Below are 19305 nucleotides of genomic sequence, written 5' to 3' on the forward strand. Positions count from 1 at the left end.
AGCTTTAACAGGGTCAGGAAGTTTTCAAGCAATATGGCAATAAGAGAATCACATCTAAAGCTTTTAAATAGGGCCTATCTTACTCCCACTAGGCTTGCCAAATGGAAAGAGAATATGGCCTGTTATAGATGTAGATTTCCTTATGCTGACCTTTTTCATATGTTTTCTGCTTGTCCAAAAATAACTAAGGTATGGAAACAGGTGGAATTTTGGCTGAATAGATTTCTGCCGGTCAGCATAACACTTAAACCATTATATATATTTTTTTTGGTACAAGATCAGGTCCAAAACAAACCTTTAATCAATACGGTAATTCTATTAGTGAGACAGATGATTTTAGGAATGTGGAAGGACAAAAATGTTCCAACCATAGCTGCGGTTATTGGTAAGATTCGGTATCAAATGCTTCTGGAACAGCAAGACCCACAAATATTTGAGGAAAATAAAGTTAAAAACTATCTAATTAAATGGGATAAGGTTATCTTAGACCAAACCTAGGTAGTGCAGCGACAAATACTAACCCACTTTCGCAGGTCACCAGATCTGCTAGAACTAATACTCTCAGATAGATACCCTGAATCCTGGAGACAATTTCTATCCTAATATGGGTGGGAGTGGGGAGGGGGGGGTGAGGTTTGGGAGAGGTTAAGCTGATTCTTTATTTTTTTTTATTTATTTTTTTTCTCTTCTCTGTGTTTGTTTGTCTGTTTGCTGTTTGTGTGTTTTTGTTTGTTGTTTATCGAAGAAAAGATAATGAATAAAGGACTAGGAAGGAAAAGGAAAGGGGAAAAAAGAAAAGAAAAGAAATCCATGTAGGGAGGGAATTTATGTATTTTTGCGTTATTGAGGAAGACATAGGACTTTTTGAGGATTAAGTATTTGGTTAATTGGATGGAGTATAACTCAGCAGGAAAGGCTTATGTTATGATGTCACTAGCTAAAAATTGTTTATTTCGAAATCTTATGTATGCACTATTTGTCATGTAAAATATTTGTCATGAATTGTTATTTTGTCTTTCTTCCCTCATCTATTTTTTATGTACCCCTCATGGATTTTATCAATAAATATATATATTAAAAAAAAAAAGAGTTAATTTATTTAGTTAGATTTAAATTATATTTAACTTAGGGGGGTGTTAGTGTTAGGGTTAGACTTAGCTTTAGGGGTTAATACATTTATTAGAATAGCGGTGAGCTCCGGTCGGCAGATTAGGGGTTAATAATTGAAGTTAGGTGTCGGCGATGTTAGGGAGGGCAGATTAGGGGTTAATACTATTTATTATAGGGTTAGTGAGGCGGATTAGGGGTTAATAACTTTATTATAGTAGCGCTCAGGTCCGCTCGGCAGATTAGGGGTTAATAAGTGTAGGTAGCTGGCGGAGACGTTGTGGGGGGCAGATTAGGGGTTAATAAATATAATACAGGGGTCGGCGGTGTTAGGGGCAGCAGATTAGGGGTACATAGGGATAATGTAGCTGGCGGCGGCGTGCGGACGGCAGATTAGGGGTTAATAAGTGTAGGTAGCTGGCGGCGATGTTGTGGGGGGCAGATTAGGGGTTAATAAATATAATACAGGGGTCGGCGGTGTTAGGGGCAGCAGATTAGGGGTACATAAGGATAACGTAGGTGGCGGTCGGCAGATTAGGGGTTAAAAAATTTAATCGAGTGGCGGCGATGTGGGAGGACCTCGGTTTAGGGGTACATAGGTAGTTTATGGGTGTTAGTGTACTTTAGAGTACAGTAGTTAAGAGCTTTATGAACCGGCGTTAGCCCAGAAAGCTCTTAACTACTGACTTTTTTCCTGCGGCTGGAGATTTGTCGTTAGATGTCTAACGCTCACTTCAGAAACGACTCTAAATACCGGAGTTAGGAAGATCCCATTGAAAAGATAGGATACGCAATTGACGTAAGGGGATCTGAGGTATGGAAAAGTCGCGGCTGAAAAGTGAGCGTTAGACCCTATTTTGAGTGACTCTAAATACCGGCGGTAGCCTAAAACCAGCGTTAGGAGCCTCTAACGCTGGTTTTCACGGCTACCGCCAAACTCCAAATCTAGGTCTTTGGAAGGCAACCTAACTTAGTACGAAGAACCACCTTATCTGCATGAAAAATAAGATAAGGGGAATCACACTGCAGAGCTGAGAGTTCCGAGACTCTTCGAGCAGAAGAGATAGCAACAAGAAACAAAACCTTCCAAGATAACAACTTAATGTCTATGGAATGCAACGGCTCAAACTGAGCCAGCTGTAAAACTTTAAGAACAAGGTTAAGGCTCCAAGGAGGAGCAACAGACTTAAAGACAGGCCTGATTTAGACCAAGGCCTGACAAAAAGATTGCACATCTCGCACATCCGCCAAACGTTTATGTAGTAAAACTGATAAAGCAGAAATCTGACCCTTCAGGGTACTGACTGACAATGCCTTCTCCAGGCCTTCCTGAAGAAAAGATACAATTCTAGGAATTCTAATTCTACTCCAAGAGTAACCCTTGGATTCACACCAATAAAGATATTTATGCCATATCTTATGGTAAATCTTTCTAGTAACAGGCTTACAAGCCTGAATCATGGTCTCAATGACCAACTCAGAAAAACCACGCTTAGACAGAATTAAGCGTTCAATCTCCAAGCAGTCAGCTTCAAAGAAACCAGATTTGGATGAAGGAAGGGATCCTGAATCAGGAGGTTCTTCCTCAGAGATAGTCTCCAAGGTGGGAGAGATGACATCTCCACTAGGTCTGCAAACCAGATCCTGCGAGGCCACGCAGGGGATATTAGAATCACAGACGCCCTCTCCTGTTTAATACGAGCAATGACTCGTGGAAGGAGAGCAAACGGAGGAAACAGGTATGCCAACCTGAAAACCCAAGGAACCGCCAGAGCATCCAAAGGAACAGTCTGTGGATGTCTTGACCTTGAACCATACCTCGGAAGCTTGGCATTCTGATGGGACGCCATCAGATCTAACTCCGGCACCCCCCATTTAAGGACTAAGCTGGAAAAAACCTCCGGATGGAGTTACCACTCCCCGGGATGAAAAGTCTGTCTGCTCAGAAAATCTGCTTCCCAGTTGTCTACTCCTGGAATGTGGATGGCAGATAGACAGCAACTGTGGGTCTCTGCCCACTGAAGAATCTGAGTAACCTCCTTCATGGCTAAGGAACTCTGAGTTCCTCCCTGGTGATTGATGTAAGCCACAGAGGTTATGTTGTCTGACTGGAACCTGATAAACTGGGCTGAGGACAACTGAGGCCAAGCCAATAGAGCATTGTAAATCGCCCTCAACTCCAAGATGTTGATGGGAAGAGCAGACAAAGTCCTGAATCCAAAGGCCCTGAGCTTTAAGTTTCAGACTGCTCCCCAGCCCAGCAAGATGGCATCCATGGTCACGATCACCCAGGAAGATCTCCAAAAGCATGTGCCCTGAGACAGATGTTCCTGAGAAATCCACCATGGGAGAGAGTCCCTTGATGACTGATCTAACTCTATTCTCTGAGATAGATCCACATGATCGCCATTCCATTGCCTGAGCATGCCCAACTGGAGAGCTCTCAAATGGAATTGAGAAAAAGGAATGATGTCCATGGAAGCCACCATCAGACCGATTTCCTCCATACATTAAGCCACTGAAGGATGAGCAGTAGCCTGAAGAGAGACAAGTGGAAATTATTTTGTTTTTCCTGTCCTCTGTCAGAAAAATCTTCATCAATAGAGAATATATTATGGTCCCTAAGAACACTACTCTTGTAGCAGGGGAAAGGGAGCTTTTTCCAGATTCACATTCCATTCGTGGGAATGAATAAAAGACAACAATATCTCTGTGTGAGATTTTGCTTGTTGAAAAGATGGTGCCTGAACCAATATGTCATCCAGGTAGGGTGCCACAGCAATTCCACGAGATTTGATTACTGCCAAAAGAGCCCCCAGAACCTTTGAAAATATTCTGGGAGCCGTGGCTAGATCAAATGGAAGGGCCATGCACTGGAAATGTTTGTCCAGAAAGGCAAATCTCAGGAATCTGTGATGGTCCCTGTGAATAGGAACATGAAGATACGCATCCTTTAGGTCTATGGTTGTCATGAACTGACCCTCTTTTACTAAAGGAAGAATGGAGCATATAGTCTCCATCTTGAAGGGTGGAACTTTGAGAAACTTGTTTAGACACTTCAAGTCTAGAATGGGACGGAAAGTTCCCTCTTTTTTGGGAACCACAAATAGGTTGGAGTAGAACCCGAGACCCTGTTCCTGCACTGGAACTATCACTCCCAGGGAGGAAAGATGTTGTATACATTTCAAGAATGCCTCTCTCTTTATCTGGTCTGAAGATAATCTTAAGAGATAGAATCTGCCTCTGGGAGGAAAAGTCTTGAATTCCAATTTGTAACCCTGGGATACTATGTCCACGGTCCAGGGATCTGAGACATCTCGTATCCAGGCTTGAGAGAACTGAGAAAGTCTGCTGCCCACCTGATCCGATCCCGGATCGGGGGCAAACCCTTCATGCTGAGGTATTATTTTAACAGCATCATCCTGAGAGACATTAGGCTCAAAAAGTTTACCTTTATTTTGCAAGGTTTTCTTGACACATGAAGAACAAAATTGCATAGGAGCTGCAATTAGTGCATCTAAACATAATACGCATGAATTCATAAGAGCAGGCTCTTGCTCCATATCAGACATGTTGTAAAACAGTAAATAAACGTGTACAGATATGTTTCAAAGATTTTAATATTTAATTAAAATAAGCCAAGGAAAAAATACACTTTAAATTTTATCCCAAATTAGGATCGATCCCCAGCTAAAATTATGTTAGAAAAGTTGAGAAAAAACATTTAATAAACATCAAATAAACTTCTAAAATACCCCTCAGGCAACCCCACACCTCAATTACTGAGGTGCCTTACCGCTACCAATTAAGACCGGATCACCCAGAAATGGTGAAAAACAACTTTTTCCTCAGAAACGTTATGAAGTAAAGCCGGTCATGTGACCACAACTGCCGAGCTCAAATTATTGCTACGACACATAGAGGCACTACTTCCTGGTACACTGAGTACCAGAAATAACTTTTTTCAATCCTGACAGTTTAAAATGTTACATCGTTTTATTTTAAAGAAAAGGGGAAATGAATAAGCTGCTGCAATAGAAAATTCAGCCTTACTTTCAGTTTAAACTTGTATTGTTTTATCAAGTAAATATGTGTCAGAAAGTAAAGCCTAATAAAAACATTTTACCCTTTCTTTTTAAAAGAGTTTAAATGTTAGTATCACACATGCTACAGTGCCTGCGTCAGGCCCAAGTGTAACCCATACAACAGGATTATCTATGTCCCAATAAAAAAGCAGTGTTTTTAATTTGTTAAGTGTATGGTCTCCCCAACTGGAAGAAAAACACTTACCTGCTCCGCTGTCCGGCATGTAGACAGTTACAAGGTATGAGAGGATATAGTTCTTCACAGAGACCTTTGAAAAATAAAGAACAGGTTAGCCAACTCTGGCTTTCTAAACTAGGGCAGCAGTTGTTAGGAAAACACAGTAAGTACCTCTTTACAAGTTTCTAACTGCTTTAAAGCCACCACTACCCAACTGCAAGGAATGACGTGGAATACGGCTATACCCCAAAACTTGCTTGTAGATGAAATCAACATTTTTCTTCCGACACCTAAACTTCACCTCCTCCGTGCACCGAAGGCAAAGAGAATAACTGGAGGTTGTGGGTAAGGGAGTGATACTTAGCAGTTTAACTGTGGTGCTCTTTGCCTCCTCCTGCTGGCCCAGTGTGATATTCCCAACAGTAATTACTCAAGACGTGGACTCACCATATCTTAGGAAAGAAATAACCCATTAGCATCTAAACCCCCTAACTTAATACCCCCAAAGTTAACCCAAAATAGACTAACCCTACCTTTACCAAAAAAAAACTATCTTCCTTAAAAAAAAATTATATGTGAAAGTAAAAAATATTTAACCTTACCTCTTAAGAAAACAAAGCCTACCATTACTATTAAAATTAAAAAAAACTACCATTGTAAAAAAAAACTATCATTACTGTTTAAAATAAAAAAAATACCATTACCATAAAACAATTGCATTACTTAAAAAAAAGAACCCTAAACCATTACATTATTTAAAAAAAACTAACACTACTTTTAAAAAAAAAATAATATTACAAAAAATAGCAAACCCTACTATTACAAAAAATAAACAAATTACCAAAAAATAATAAAAGAAGTATGACTATTCTAAAACGCCAAAATAAAAAATAAAAAAACACCTCAAAATAAAAAAAAAAACTATTCTAAAACTAAAGTGATCAAGCTCTTTTTATAAAAAACAAACAAACAAACTTACACTTGCTAACATTAACTACCCGGAAAAAAAACTATCTAAAAAAAAAACATACTCTAAAAAGTGCCCAGAAAAGGGTATTTGGCTGAGCATTGTCCTTACATGCTGCAAAGAGAAAAAAAATTAAAATCCCTAATTTAAAAACAAACAAAAAAAAACCCAATTGGTTGATTTGAATGTTCAAATTCAGATCAGCCAATAGAATGAAAGCTTTTTCTATTGGCTGATTTGAATTTGAACATGTAAATCAGCCAATAGGAATGCAAGGGTGCCCCAATATAAAAAAGGTACCTTTAAAATTAAGTGTGCAGTTGGTGACCGCATGAAAAGGACCTCCGTGTTCAAGCTGTGATGCTGGATGAAGATCACTGCTGCCGTTGCCACCACCATGAAGATAAGAAGATTGGCTGCTGCCGGGATGAAGATGGAATGCCGCCGCCATCATCTTTGGTGAGTACCATCTTGGGATTTAGTGTTAAGAAGTTGTTTTTTTTTTGTTGTTTTTTAAAGATAAGGGATTTTTTTTTTTTCCTCTGGGCAGCAAAAGAGTTAAATGCCTTAATGCTTAAGGGCAATGCCCAGCCAAATGCACTTTTTAGGGCACTTTTTAAAGAAGGTTTTTTTTTAGGGGAGTTTTGATTTACAATAAAAAAGCTTAATCACTTTAGGGTAATGCCCTACAAAATGCCCTACAAATATTGCGTGGGTTTGGTATCACATATATGGCATAACCTACGCTCGTATATTTCTGCCTTCGGCCATAGTTTTTTGGCCCATAGAGTGATATACCAAACCCACGCAGTTTGTTATCCAATATAGAGCGTAAGGACTTACGTGGCGAAAATGGAGAAATCTTACTCCATTTTCACCTCGCCATAAATTGCAGGCGTAGTAAGCCTTACTCTGAGTATTGGAGCCCCGTAACTCCCTAAACTACCTGCAAAATAAAACCTAACACTTAACGCATGCATAATGTCTATCTACCTGTCAACCGCAATCCCCCGCCGCAATCCCTAATAAAGTGTTTAACCCCTAAACCGCTGCTCCTGGACCCCGTCGCCGCCTACATTATATGTATTACCCCCTAATGTGATCCCCCTACACCGCCGCCAGCTACATTAAATGTCTTACCCCCTAATGTGATCCCCTACACCGCCGCCAGCTACATTAAATGTCTTACCCCCTAATGTGATCCCCCTACACCGCCGCCAGCTACATTAAATGTCTTACCCCCTAATGTGATCCCCCTACACCGCCGCCAGCTACATTAAATGTCTTACCCCCTAATGTGATCCCCCTACACCGCCGCCAGCTACATTAAATGTCTTACCCCCTAATGTGATCCCCCTACACCGCCGCCAGCTACATTAAATGTCTTACCCCCTAATGTGATCCCCCTACACTGCCGCCAGCTACATTAAATGTCTTACCCCCTAATGTGATCCCCCTACACCGCTGCCAGCTACATTAAATGTCTTACCCCAAATGTGATCCCCCTAAACCACCGCCACCTATAATAACTCTATTAACCCCTAATCTGAGCCCCCTACCCCACCACCTATTTTAACTATATTAACCCCTAATGTGAGCCCCCTACCCCGCCGCCACCTATATTATATGTACTACCCCCTAATCTGACCCCCTTACACCGCCACCACCTATAGTAAATTTATTAACCCCTAATCTAATCCCCCTACACCGCCGCCACCTATATTAAAATTATTAACCCCTAATCTAATCCCCCTACACCGCCGCCACCCATATTAAATACATTAACCACTAAACCTAAGTCTAACCCTAACACCCCGTAACTTAATTATTTTTAAAATAAATCTAAATAATATTAATAATATTAACTAAATTATTCCTATTTAAATCTAAATTCTTACCTATAAAATAAACCCTAAGATAGCTACAATACAATTAATACTTACATTGTAGCTATTTTAGGGTTTCTATTTATTTTACAGGTAACTTTGTATTTATTTTAACTAGGTACAATAGCTATTAAATAGTTAATAACTATTTAATAGCTACCTAGTTAAAATAATTACAAAATTACCTGTAAAATAAATCCTAACCTAAGTTACAATTAAACCTAACACTACACTATCAATAAATTAATTAAATAAACTACAATTATCTCAACTTAAATACAGATAAATACACTAATCTAAAAAAAACAAACACTAAATTACAAAAAATAAAAAAAGATTACAAGAATTTTAAGCTAATTAACCTAATCTAAGCCCCCTAATAAAATAACAAAGCCCCCCAAAATAATAAAATATCCCTACCCTAAACTAAATTAAAAAAGTAATCAGCTCTAATACCAGCCCTTAAAAGGGCCTTTTGTGGGGCATTGCCCCAAAGTAATAAGCTCTTTTACCTGTAAAAAAAAGAACAACCCCCCATTACAACCCACCACCCACACACCCCTACTCTAAAACCCACCCGATCCCCCCTTAAAAAACCTAAGTCTAACCCCCAAGTGGTCCTTACCTGTCCTGAAGACCGGCGGAGAAGGTCCTGTTCCAGGCGGAGAAGTCTTCTTCCAGGCGGCGACATCTTCTTCTTCCAGGAACCAGCCGGCACGAAGCGGAGGAGTTGAAGACCGATGACCGCGGAGCGGAAGGCCGCCCTCTCTGGAACTGAAGACCGGCGACGCTGGAACTGAAGATCGGCGACGCTGGAACTGAAGATCGGCGATGCTGGAACTGAAGACCGGAGCCATGGAGCGTGGAGGATCCTCTTCATACGATCTCCGCCATACACTGAATAGGAATTCAAGGTACGCGATTAAAAATGGTGTCCCTTGAATTCCTATTGGCTGATTTGTGCCTTCAAATTTAAATCAGTTAATCGGATGAGAGCTACTTTAATTCTATTGGCTGATTTGAATGGCCAATAGAATAAGAGCTACTGTAATTCTATTGGCTGATTAGAATAGCCAATAGAATTACAGTAGCTCTTATTTTATTGGCTATTCAAATCAGCCAATAGAATTAAAGTAGCTTGCATCCGATTGGCTGATTTTAATTTGAACGCTCAAATCAGCCAATAGGAATTCAAGGGACGCCATTTTTAATTGTGTACCTTGAATTCTTATTCGAGATCGTATGAAGAGGATCCTCCATGCTCCATGGCTCTGGTTTTCAGTTCCAGCGTCGCTGATCTTCAGTTCCAGCATCGCTAGTCTTCAGTTCCAGAGAGGACGGTCTTTAGCTCCGCGGTCATCGGTCTTCAACTCCTCCGCTCCGCGCCGGCTGGTTCCTGGAAGAAGAAGATGTCGCCGCCTGGAAGAAGACTTCACCGCCTGGAACAGGACCTTCTCCGCCAGTCTTCAGGACAGGTAAGGACCACTTGGGGGTTAGACTTAGGTTTTTTTTAAGGGGGGATCAGGTGGGTTTTAGAGTAGGGGTGTGTGGGTGGTGGGTTGTACTGGGGGGGGGTTGTTCTTTTTTTACAGGTAAAAGAGCTTATTACTTTGGGGCAATGCCCCGCAAAAGGCCCTTTTAAGGGATGGTAATAGAGCTGATTACTTTTTTAATTTAGTTTAGGGTAGGGAAATTTTATTATTTTGGAGGGCTTTGTTATTTTATTAGGGGCTTAGATTAGGTGTAATTATCTTAAAATTCTTGTAATCTTTTTTTATTTTTTGTAATTTAGATTAGTGTATTTAACTGTATTTTAGTTGAGATAATTGTAGTTTATTTAATTAATTTATTGATAGTGTAGTGTTAGGGGTAATGGTAACTTAGGTTAGGATTTATTTTACAGGTAATTTGGTAATTATTTTAACTAGGTAGCTATTAAATAGTTATTAACTATTTAATAGCTATTGTACCTAGTTAAAATAAATACAAAGTTACCTGTAAAATAAATATAAACCCTAAAATAGCTACAATGTAATTATTAATTATATTGTAGCTATCTAAGGGTTTATTTTATAGGTAAGTATTTAGATTTAAATAGGAATAATTTAGTTAATATTATTAATATTATTTAGATTTATTTTAATAATAATTAAGTTAGGGGGTGTTAGGGTTAGACTTTGGTTTAGTGGTTAATATATTTAATATAGGTTGCGGCGGTGTAGGGGGATTAGATTAGGGGTTAATAATTTTAATATAGGTGCCGGCGGTGTAGGGGGATTAGATTAGGGGTTAATAAATTTAATATAGGTGGCAATGTAAGGGGGTTAGATTAGGGAGTAGTACATATAATATAGGTGGCGGCGGGGTAGGGGGCTCATATTAGGGGTTAATATAGTTAAAATAGGTGGCAGCGGGGTAGGGGGCTCAGATTAGGGGGTAGTACATATAATATAGCTGGCGGCGGGGTAGGGGACTCACAGTAGGGGTTAATATAGTTTTAAAAAGGTGGCGGCGGGGTAGGGGGCTCAGATTAGGGGGTAGTACATATAATATAGCTGGTGGCGGGGTAGGGGGCTCACATTAGGGGGTAAGACATTTAATGTAGCTGGCGGCGGGGTCCGGGAGCGGCGGTTTAGGGGTTAATATATTTATTGTTAGGAGTGAGAGGGGGGAATGCGGATAGAGGGGTATACGTGCCGGGTTACTTTTGGGAGGCGTGTTAGACAGTAACGGGAGATTTTATATTTTAGTCAGTTTTTTTTTATGCAGCGGCAGTTTCTAAAGTGATGTAAGTCACTGGCGACTCCAGAAGTTTGTACTTACGCTTATTTCTGGACATCGCTAGTTTGTCCGACTTACGGCACTTTAGCAACTGCCGGCGGGGTATATGTGATAGCTTGCTGTGCAAGCTGAAACTACGGGCGCGCAGGTTTCCACGCTTGCAGCGAAACCTGCGCCGTATATCGGATCGCGCCCTATGTTTTTTATTTTGAGGTGAGTTTTTTATTTTGGGGTTTTAGAATAGGCATTACTCATTTATTATTTTTGGTAATTTGTTAGTTTTGTGTAATGGTAGGGTTTGTTATTTTTTGTAATGGTAGTTTTTCTTTAAGTAATATTAGTATTTTTTTTAGTAATGTAATTTTTTTATGGTAATGGAAGTTTTTTTAAAATTTTAATCAGTAATGGTAGTTTTTTATTTTAATTGTAATGGTAGTTTTTTATTTTAATTGTAATGGTAGTTTTTTTTTTATTTTAATAGCAAATGTAGTTTTTTTTAAAAGGTAAGATTAGATTTGTTTTACTTACACAGGTAAGTTTTTTTTTTTTTTTTTTTAAAAGTAGTTATGTTAGTTGTTTTTTTTTTGGTAAAGGTAGGGTTTGTCTATTTTGGGTTAACTTAGGAGATGTTAGGTTAGGGGGTTTAGATGTTAGTGGGTTATTTTGCATTGGGGGCTTACTAGTGATAGTGGTTACTAGTGATGTGGTTTACTTGGCGTTTGGGTGCTGTCGGTTTAGGGGTTAATAGTTTAGAGCTTTACTTTGCGCTGGGGGCTGGCGGTTTAGGAGTTTATAGTGTAGTGGTTTGCTTTGCGTTGCAGCTGGTGGTTTAGGGGTTAATAGTCTAGTGGTTTACTTTGTGTTGGGGATGGCATTTTAGGGGCTAATAGTGTAGTGGGGATTATGAGGTGGGCAATTCGGGTTAGCACATGAGTAGGGTGTTATGTTTTTTCACTTTTTTTTCTCCATTGACTTTTATGAGGGAATAGGTTATTGCTGTGTGATAGTGTACGTTTGTTTTTTTTGCGCTTGTTGGGTTAGTGCTGGAGCGATAACTTTTACTTTTAACTTGTAATACCAGCACAACCCGGGGGGATAACTTTTAGTGCAGTTACCACTCTAGCGAAACTGGTAATTAGTGCTCCACTTGTAATCTAGCCCCTTGTAATTACAAGATTTCTGTGCAGCCCTTCAATAAACGACCATACTAGGTGAGCGTGAAATGTATTTGAATGCATTAACATCTTGGTTTTTTTGCAATAATTTTTCAATAGCCTAAGGGACAAATGTATCAATGTGCGAGCGGACATGATACGAAGTAGTGTATCATGTTCACTGCACATCAATAAATGCCGACAGCATATGCTGTCATCATTTATCATTGCACCAGCAGTTCTTGTGAAAGAAAAAAAAATGACAGGCTATAAATATAGCTGTAAAGAGTTTCTGAAAATGCTGAAAAATATGGTTTTGCAGACAACTCAAACATCCTTGATATACCTCAATGATCTGCATTTGGGAAATGACATTTGTAAATACATCAGTTTAAACATTTGTCCTCACCTTCCCTGTATAAAAAATGTCTTCACGTTTTACTGTTCCATCTTTAATCTTTTCTTTGATGGCCTTTCCAACTTCTTCCTCATTGCGATATAGGTGGGCTCCATCTATATAGCGATAACCAACTTCAATTGCAAGTTTTGTGGCTTCTTCACTCGGAGCCTTTGGCAACTGGAAGATAGAAAAAAATAGTGAATTAGACATTAATTGCACAGAAACAAGGGAATATAAACTTACCATGGTCAAAATATCAGAGATGGCCTAAAAAAATTAATACATTAAAAAACTGTTCCAAACCCCAACCGTATCTGATTTTTCAAATAGGTCACACTATGCGGCCTACCCTCAGCCAACCAATCTGATCCACAATCTCTCACCACAATGGGGAACATTACTGTTAGTGGGGATTTAGCTAGTTGATGTTGATTTCCCTTATCTCCATAACATGTTAGTCATCTCCTTATGGGTAGACTTGATGGGCCTTTTTGGTGACGATAAATTATTCTTATTTAATAAGAAGATTCCATCACACTAAGAAGAAGTTTTTCCATAATAGCATCTTTATTTCAACTTTGACCTAAACCTTAACAATACGGGCTGGGTAGCAACCTCAAAGATAGCTACTTGGTTATGATTTTGGTCAATTTGTGTGTCACATAACCCTATCATAACAATATTTTGTTTTGAAACGTTTGCTGCAGCACAAACCAGCAACTCAGAAGTGATAAATTGTTTTATTTTATGTTAATCAACGTTTGTATCGATGATGTATGTCCAGGTCCTTGTGGAATTCCTAATCCTCAGATATAGAACATCTATATAAAAAAATGATGCATGGAACATTCGAATAGCAAACAAAAAGACAATGCTGCAAACACCATTAAAGGGACACTAAACCCAAATGTTTTCTTTCATGATTCAGATAGAGCATGCAATTTAAAGCAACCTTCTAATTTACTCTTATTATTATTTTTTCTTCATTCTTTTGCTATCTTTATTTGAAAAGCAAGAATGTAAGTTTAGAAGCCGGCCCATTTTTGGTTCACAACCTGGGTTGTGCTTGCTGATTGGTGGCTAAAGGCACTCACCATTATACTCACCGTTATACAAGTGCTAAAAAAAAAAACTAAGATTAAATTAAAATAAAAAAATCTAATATTATAAAAAAATCGAAGATTAAAAAAAAAAAATACAAAATAGTGGTTAATACGGTACTTAGGTACTTTACGTTGTGGGGGGTTGGCGGATTAGGGATTAATAGTGTTAATAGGTAGATTGTGTTGTGGGGGTTTGGCGGATTAGGGGTTAATAGTATAATTAGCTACTTTGCGATTTGGGGGTTGGCAGATTAGGGGTTAATACATTAGTTATTGCAGTGGAGGAATGACAGTTGAGAGGTACATATTGCTCATGTGCTAGGTGTTTGTTAAGACTTCCAGGGAGTTACGGTGCTCAAATACCTTTGTGTGGCAAGGTGAATATGGAGTAAAATCTCTCCATTTTCGTCACGTAAGTCCTTGCTCTAAATATGTGATACTGACTTGCGACGCAGGTTCTATGTAAATTTATGGGAATAAAAACAGCGGCCGATGGGTAAAATATACACTACGTATATGTGATCACTACATCCATCTAAAAATAGTTGACGGCTTCTGTGGGCAACGCCGCATATGTGATCAAGCCCGCGACCAGGAGCGATAAATAGTGCTCAACTAGTAATCTAGCATTGCATTGCATCTTTTGGAATTGTAGATACACTATACATTTATTGGGGGTATTGTAGGTAGGACTCCCATATTTCTATGATGTTAATATGTGTATCTTTAGGCTGTGTTTTAGTGTACGGATCTAGGGCCAAAATTTCTGATACCTTCTACTTCCCCTATATAATAGAAGGTGCCTCCTAAGACTTCCAGTTTTATGCTAATATCTGATGATTTTATGTTGAAAACATATTACTGCCTTTTTAATAACCAAATCCCAAAAGCTAGATATAATGGTGTATGACTTCCACATATGGTACATAGTTCCTTCTTCTGACCTTCATCTCTTACCTAGACTGCTCTATTTGGGGAACAATTTCTAGGGTGTGTAGTACCAGCAAAAGAGAATCATATAGGTTATTTCTAAAAATTGGGAGTAGAATGCTTTTCATTGTATTGGAATGAATTTGTGTTGCTAACTGTATTGTAATTATACAATCTAGTTCTTGCTCCCACCTTTCAGTATAATATGGAAATTAATCTGCTGGTGGTTGTAAGAGTATTATTGATAATCCATTTTTCATATGTAAATTTGACATCTTTTTGAAGTTAGTGCAGTTCTTAAGAAGATTTTGTTTGTGATTGTGGGAAGAGCATATGTAAACCATTTGTGGTGTAGAACTGTCAGTAAACACAGTGAACTATTGGAAGCTGCTATAGGGGAAGATTGGCCATGGATTAGAGAAAAGAGGGGGTGGTACAGATAAAGGCTTGCACAGCTACATAAATAGGCCCCTATGACTAAAACTAAATCAAAATTAAATTTTAGTCAAAAGACAAACGGGCTGATTTATGTAGGAGCGAATGGACATATGATGTAGCATATCATGTCCGCCGCACATCGATAAATGCCGACAGCATACGCTGTCAGCATTTATCATTGCACAAGCAGTTCTTGTGAACTCCTTGTGCAATGCCGCCCCATGCAGATTCGCGGCCAATCAGCCAGTGGCAAGGGGTGTCAATCAGCTCGATCATATAGGATCAGGCGGTTTGAAGACCGTGGCCTCAGAGGCAACGGACAAGTTATGGAGCTGCAGTCTTTTTCATTACTGCTGTTTCTGGCGAGCCTGAAGGCTCACGCGGAAACAAGAGGCACAAGGGCTATTCGGCCCTTGTTAAATCTACCCCTATGACTAAAACAAAATCAACATTTGCTGTAAAAATTAGCACTTTATGCAAGGTGTTATAATCAATTAATCCATATCTTATAAGTGCTCTTTTGTAAAAAAAAGCAAGGCTATCTTCTTGTTTATTTACTAAACTTAGTTTTATTTCATTTTAAAATAAATAAAGGAATTATATACCACAAAAGTTAATCTGTATTGCATGTTAAAACCTTAATATCATAAATAAAAACAGATTAATAAACTTTACTCCAGAGCCTCGATTTATCAATACTTCAACTGATAATACGCTTGAATTTGGCGTCTAATTAGATGCAAAGTTGATCCGCCGTATTTAAGAAAGCTTCAACATCGTCAAATGTTGCAACGTTCAACGTAATATACTCTACCATGGGATCAATCTGACGCATATCGATGCTCTCTGTCTTCGAGCGTAATACTGATAATCCGTTTTTATATTTCGCTCAATTGTAGCATAATACTGATGATCCGACTTCACATTTGACTCTATTTGAACCTCTTGCAAATTTCTAAAAAATTCAACTGGTATGCTCGCATCTATTCCGACACCTCGTACCTATCGTTCAAACCGCCACCTCTAAAGCCGTGAATGCCATAGGAATCAATGGGAGTCTGAAAAGTTTTGCTCGAATGCTTTTTGTCATCGCAGACAGTTAACGAACATACTGAATAATTTAAATTACTGCAACTTTTTTGTCAGTGAAGGACGATATTAATGAACTATCAGAATCATGAAGTATAATAAAAAGTATTCATGTCTTATCTTTTTTGATAAAAATATATTAACATGGTTAACTTCTGTTCTCATGGTACAGTAATAAGTCTGTGTAGTGCATACCCCGATTCCTAGTATAATAAAAAATAAAATATATATAAAATCTCTATACTTTAATAGTAATTTCTATTGCCGAAGTAATTACTTTAATTGCAGCAATCAATATGGTGCTTCCACCTGCATTTCCAGCTGTTAAACCTGTCACTCTTGTCTATAGAAATGATGTTACTTGCAGTATAAAAGGAAGTGTCTAACAACACAGAAAGTTTGGTGTATGCATTTTGGTTTGTGAGATGGAGATGATCAATGTTTTTGCGTTTGCAATCCAACAACGACACAGGAGAAGGAGGTTGTTGTACCTGCCTGAGCGTCAGGAAAGACGCAGAAGAGTACCCAGGTTATTTTTACTCAGGATAGGCCTGCATGCCCTTAGTGATAAGGAGGTTATCTACAGATTCAGGTTAAATAGGGTTTCAATAGAGAGGCTCTACCTGAAAATAAAAGACTCCCTGAAACCGCTAACAGCAAGGGCAATTCCGGGTATGCTAAAAATGCATTCTGTATTTCCTGACAACAGGATAATTTTGACCGTAAGCAGAATTACTCTTTGAATATACAGGTGATCTGTGATACCATCTATGACCGCTTTTAGGATAGACAACAAATGCTAGAGGAAATTCTACTAGGTAAATGTTTATTACAATTATTCATATATGTAAATTATATTATTTCATTCATTTTGCTAAAATATATTGTCTATTTCTTGCACGCAGGAGATTCAGGCTATTCATGTCTCCCATGGCTTTTCACACCTGTAATTAATTCTACAACTCATGAGCAAGTGCGCTATAATGAGGCTCACATATCTACAAGATGTGTGATAGAGCGCACATTTGGGGTTTTGAAGTGCCGATTCAGATGTCTGGACAGCTCCGGTGGAGTACTTCAATACGCACCAAAAAGTGTCACAGATTTTCCTTATATGTTGCATGCTTTTGGATTTGATAGTCAATAGATAATAAATTATATTTCATTTGATCATAGGGCTCTCAATAGATGCTTAGATACAAGGTAATGAGAGTAAAAAAAGTATATTAAAGGGACATGAAACACAAACATGTTCTTTCATGATTTAGGTAGAAGGTGCAATATTAAACAACTTTGATTTTGTATTATACTATCAAATCTTCTTCATTCTCTTATTATCATTTGTTGAATGAGCAGCAACGCACTTCTGGTTTTTAAATGAACACATGTTTAGTTCAATTAAATTTGGTGTGTGTATATACAGTGTATATATATATATATATATATATATATATATATATATATATGTATATGTATATGTATATATATATATATGTATATGTATATGTATATATATATATATATATATATATATATATATATATGTATGTATATATATATATATATATATATATATATATATATATATATATATATATATACCACATTTTGCATTTGTATTAAAACATAATCAGGGAGACTGACCATTTCCCATTGGTTAAACCACCCCACCCAAACTCAGGTGTGCTCATGACAGTGTAATAGAGTTGTGAATATTAAGCCAGGGAGTCTCTTTCTATTATGAAGGGTAAAAGCAGGAATGATTCAGCCTTCTGAGGCAAAGGACTGTAGTGTTAGGACCAGTCTATATTGAGGCACCTTGTAAGTTGGTGACTGGCTAAGCAGAATATGGCCATATTGGGGCCTAGTTATCAAGCCGTCAACCTCAAATACGCTGGAATTCCGCAGCGTATTTGTGGCGAGGCTGATTCGCCTTAGTTATCAAAGGCTCGAGACCGGCAAAAGTAGAATTTTGTGACGTAAACTTCAATCCGCCGGACTCAGTCCGACACAGATCGATTCTTACGTCACTCCAGATGTTCCGCACACAAGTGCGGCACAATCTGACTACTTTTGCTAGTTATCAAAAAACTAGCAGGTACGCTCGGCACTTTTACGGCCCAGCGTACCTGGTTTTCAATCCGCCACCCTGGAGGCGGCGGATCCCATAGGAATCAATGGGAGTCTGACCATAGCGAAAGTACAAGTTTGCTGCTGCCAGACATCCCATTGATTCCTATGGGAGCTGTCTGCACCTTACACCTTAACATGTACCCCGAGTCTAAACACCTCTAATCTGTCCCCCCTACACCGCCGCAAGTAAATAAATGTATTACCCCCTAAACCGCCGCTCCCGGAGCCCACCGCAAGCTACTCTATACATATTAACCCCTAAACTGCCGCTCCCGGAGCCCACCGCAAGCTACTCTATACATATTAACCCCTAAACTGCCGCTCCCTGACCCCGCCGCAAGCTACTCTATACATATTAACCCCTAAACCGCCGCTCCCTGACCCCGCCACAACTATAATAAATGTATTAACCCCTAAACCACCGCTCCCGGAGCCCACCGCAAGCTACTCTATACATATTAACCCCTAAACCGCCGCTCCCTGACCCCACCGCAAGCTACTCTATACATATTAACCCCTAAACCGCCGCTCCCGGAGCCCACCGCAACTATAATAAATGTATTAACCCCTAAACCGCCGCTCCCTGACCCTGCCGCAACCTATATTAAACTTATTAACCCCTAATCTGCCCCCCCTACACCGTCGCCACCTATATTAAATTTATTAACCCCTATCCTGCCCCCCACTATGCCCCCGCCACTGTAATAAAATTATTAACCCTTAAACCTAAGTCTAACACTAACCCTAACGCCCCCCTAACTTAAATATTAATTAAATAAATCTAAATAATATTTCTATTATTAACTAAATTAATCCTATTTAAAACTAAATACTTACCTTTAAAATAAACCCTAATATAGCTACAATATAAATAATAATTATATTGTAGCTATCTTAGGATTTATTTTTATTTTACAGGCAACTTTCAATTCATTTTAACTAGGTACAATAGCTATTAAATAGTTATTAACTATCTAATAGCTTACCTAGCTAAAATAAACTGAAATGTACCTGTAAAATAAATCCTAACCTAAGTTACAATTACACCTAACAC

The 19305-nt window shown here is 38.7% G+C and overlaps 1 protein-coding gene and 1 long non-coding RNA gene across 3 annotated transcripts in view; one reads left to right on the forward strand and one right to left on the reverse strand.

Annotated features, from left to right (window-relative positions):
• Positions 1-19305, forward strand: part of LOC128664187 (uncharacterized) — a 100781-nt gene that overhangs the window by 66429 nt on the left and 15047 nt on the right. The gene's annotated exons all lie outside the window — the stretch shown is intronic.
• Positions 1-19305, reverse strand: part of LOC128664186 (aldo-keto reductase family 1 member C1) — a 105032-nt gene that overhangs the window by 52580 nt on the left and 33147 nt on the right. Inside the window, exon 2 of the mRNA XM_053718950.1 lies at positions 12568-12735. Within this exon, the coding sequence (XP_053574925.1) occupies positions 12568-12735 (168 nt within the window). The remainder of the gene's footprint in view (positions 1-12567; positions 12736-19305) is intronic.

This window comes from Bombina bombina, chromosome 6 (assembly GCF_027579735.1).
Source record: "Bombina bombina isolate aBomBom1 chromosome 6, aBomBom1.pri, whole genome shotgun sequence".
In the NCBI taxonomy this organism is placed as follows: domain Eukaryota; kingdom Metazoa; phylum Chordata; class Amphibia; order Anura; family Bombinatoridae; genus Bombina; species Bombina bombina.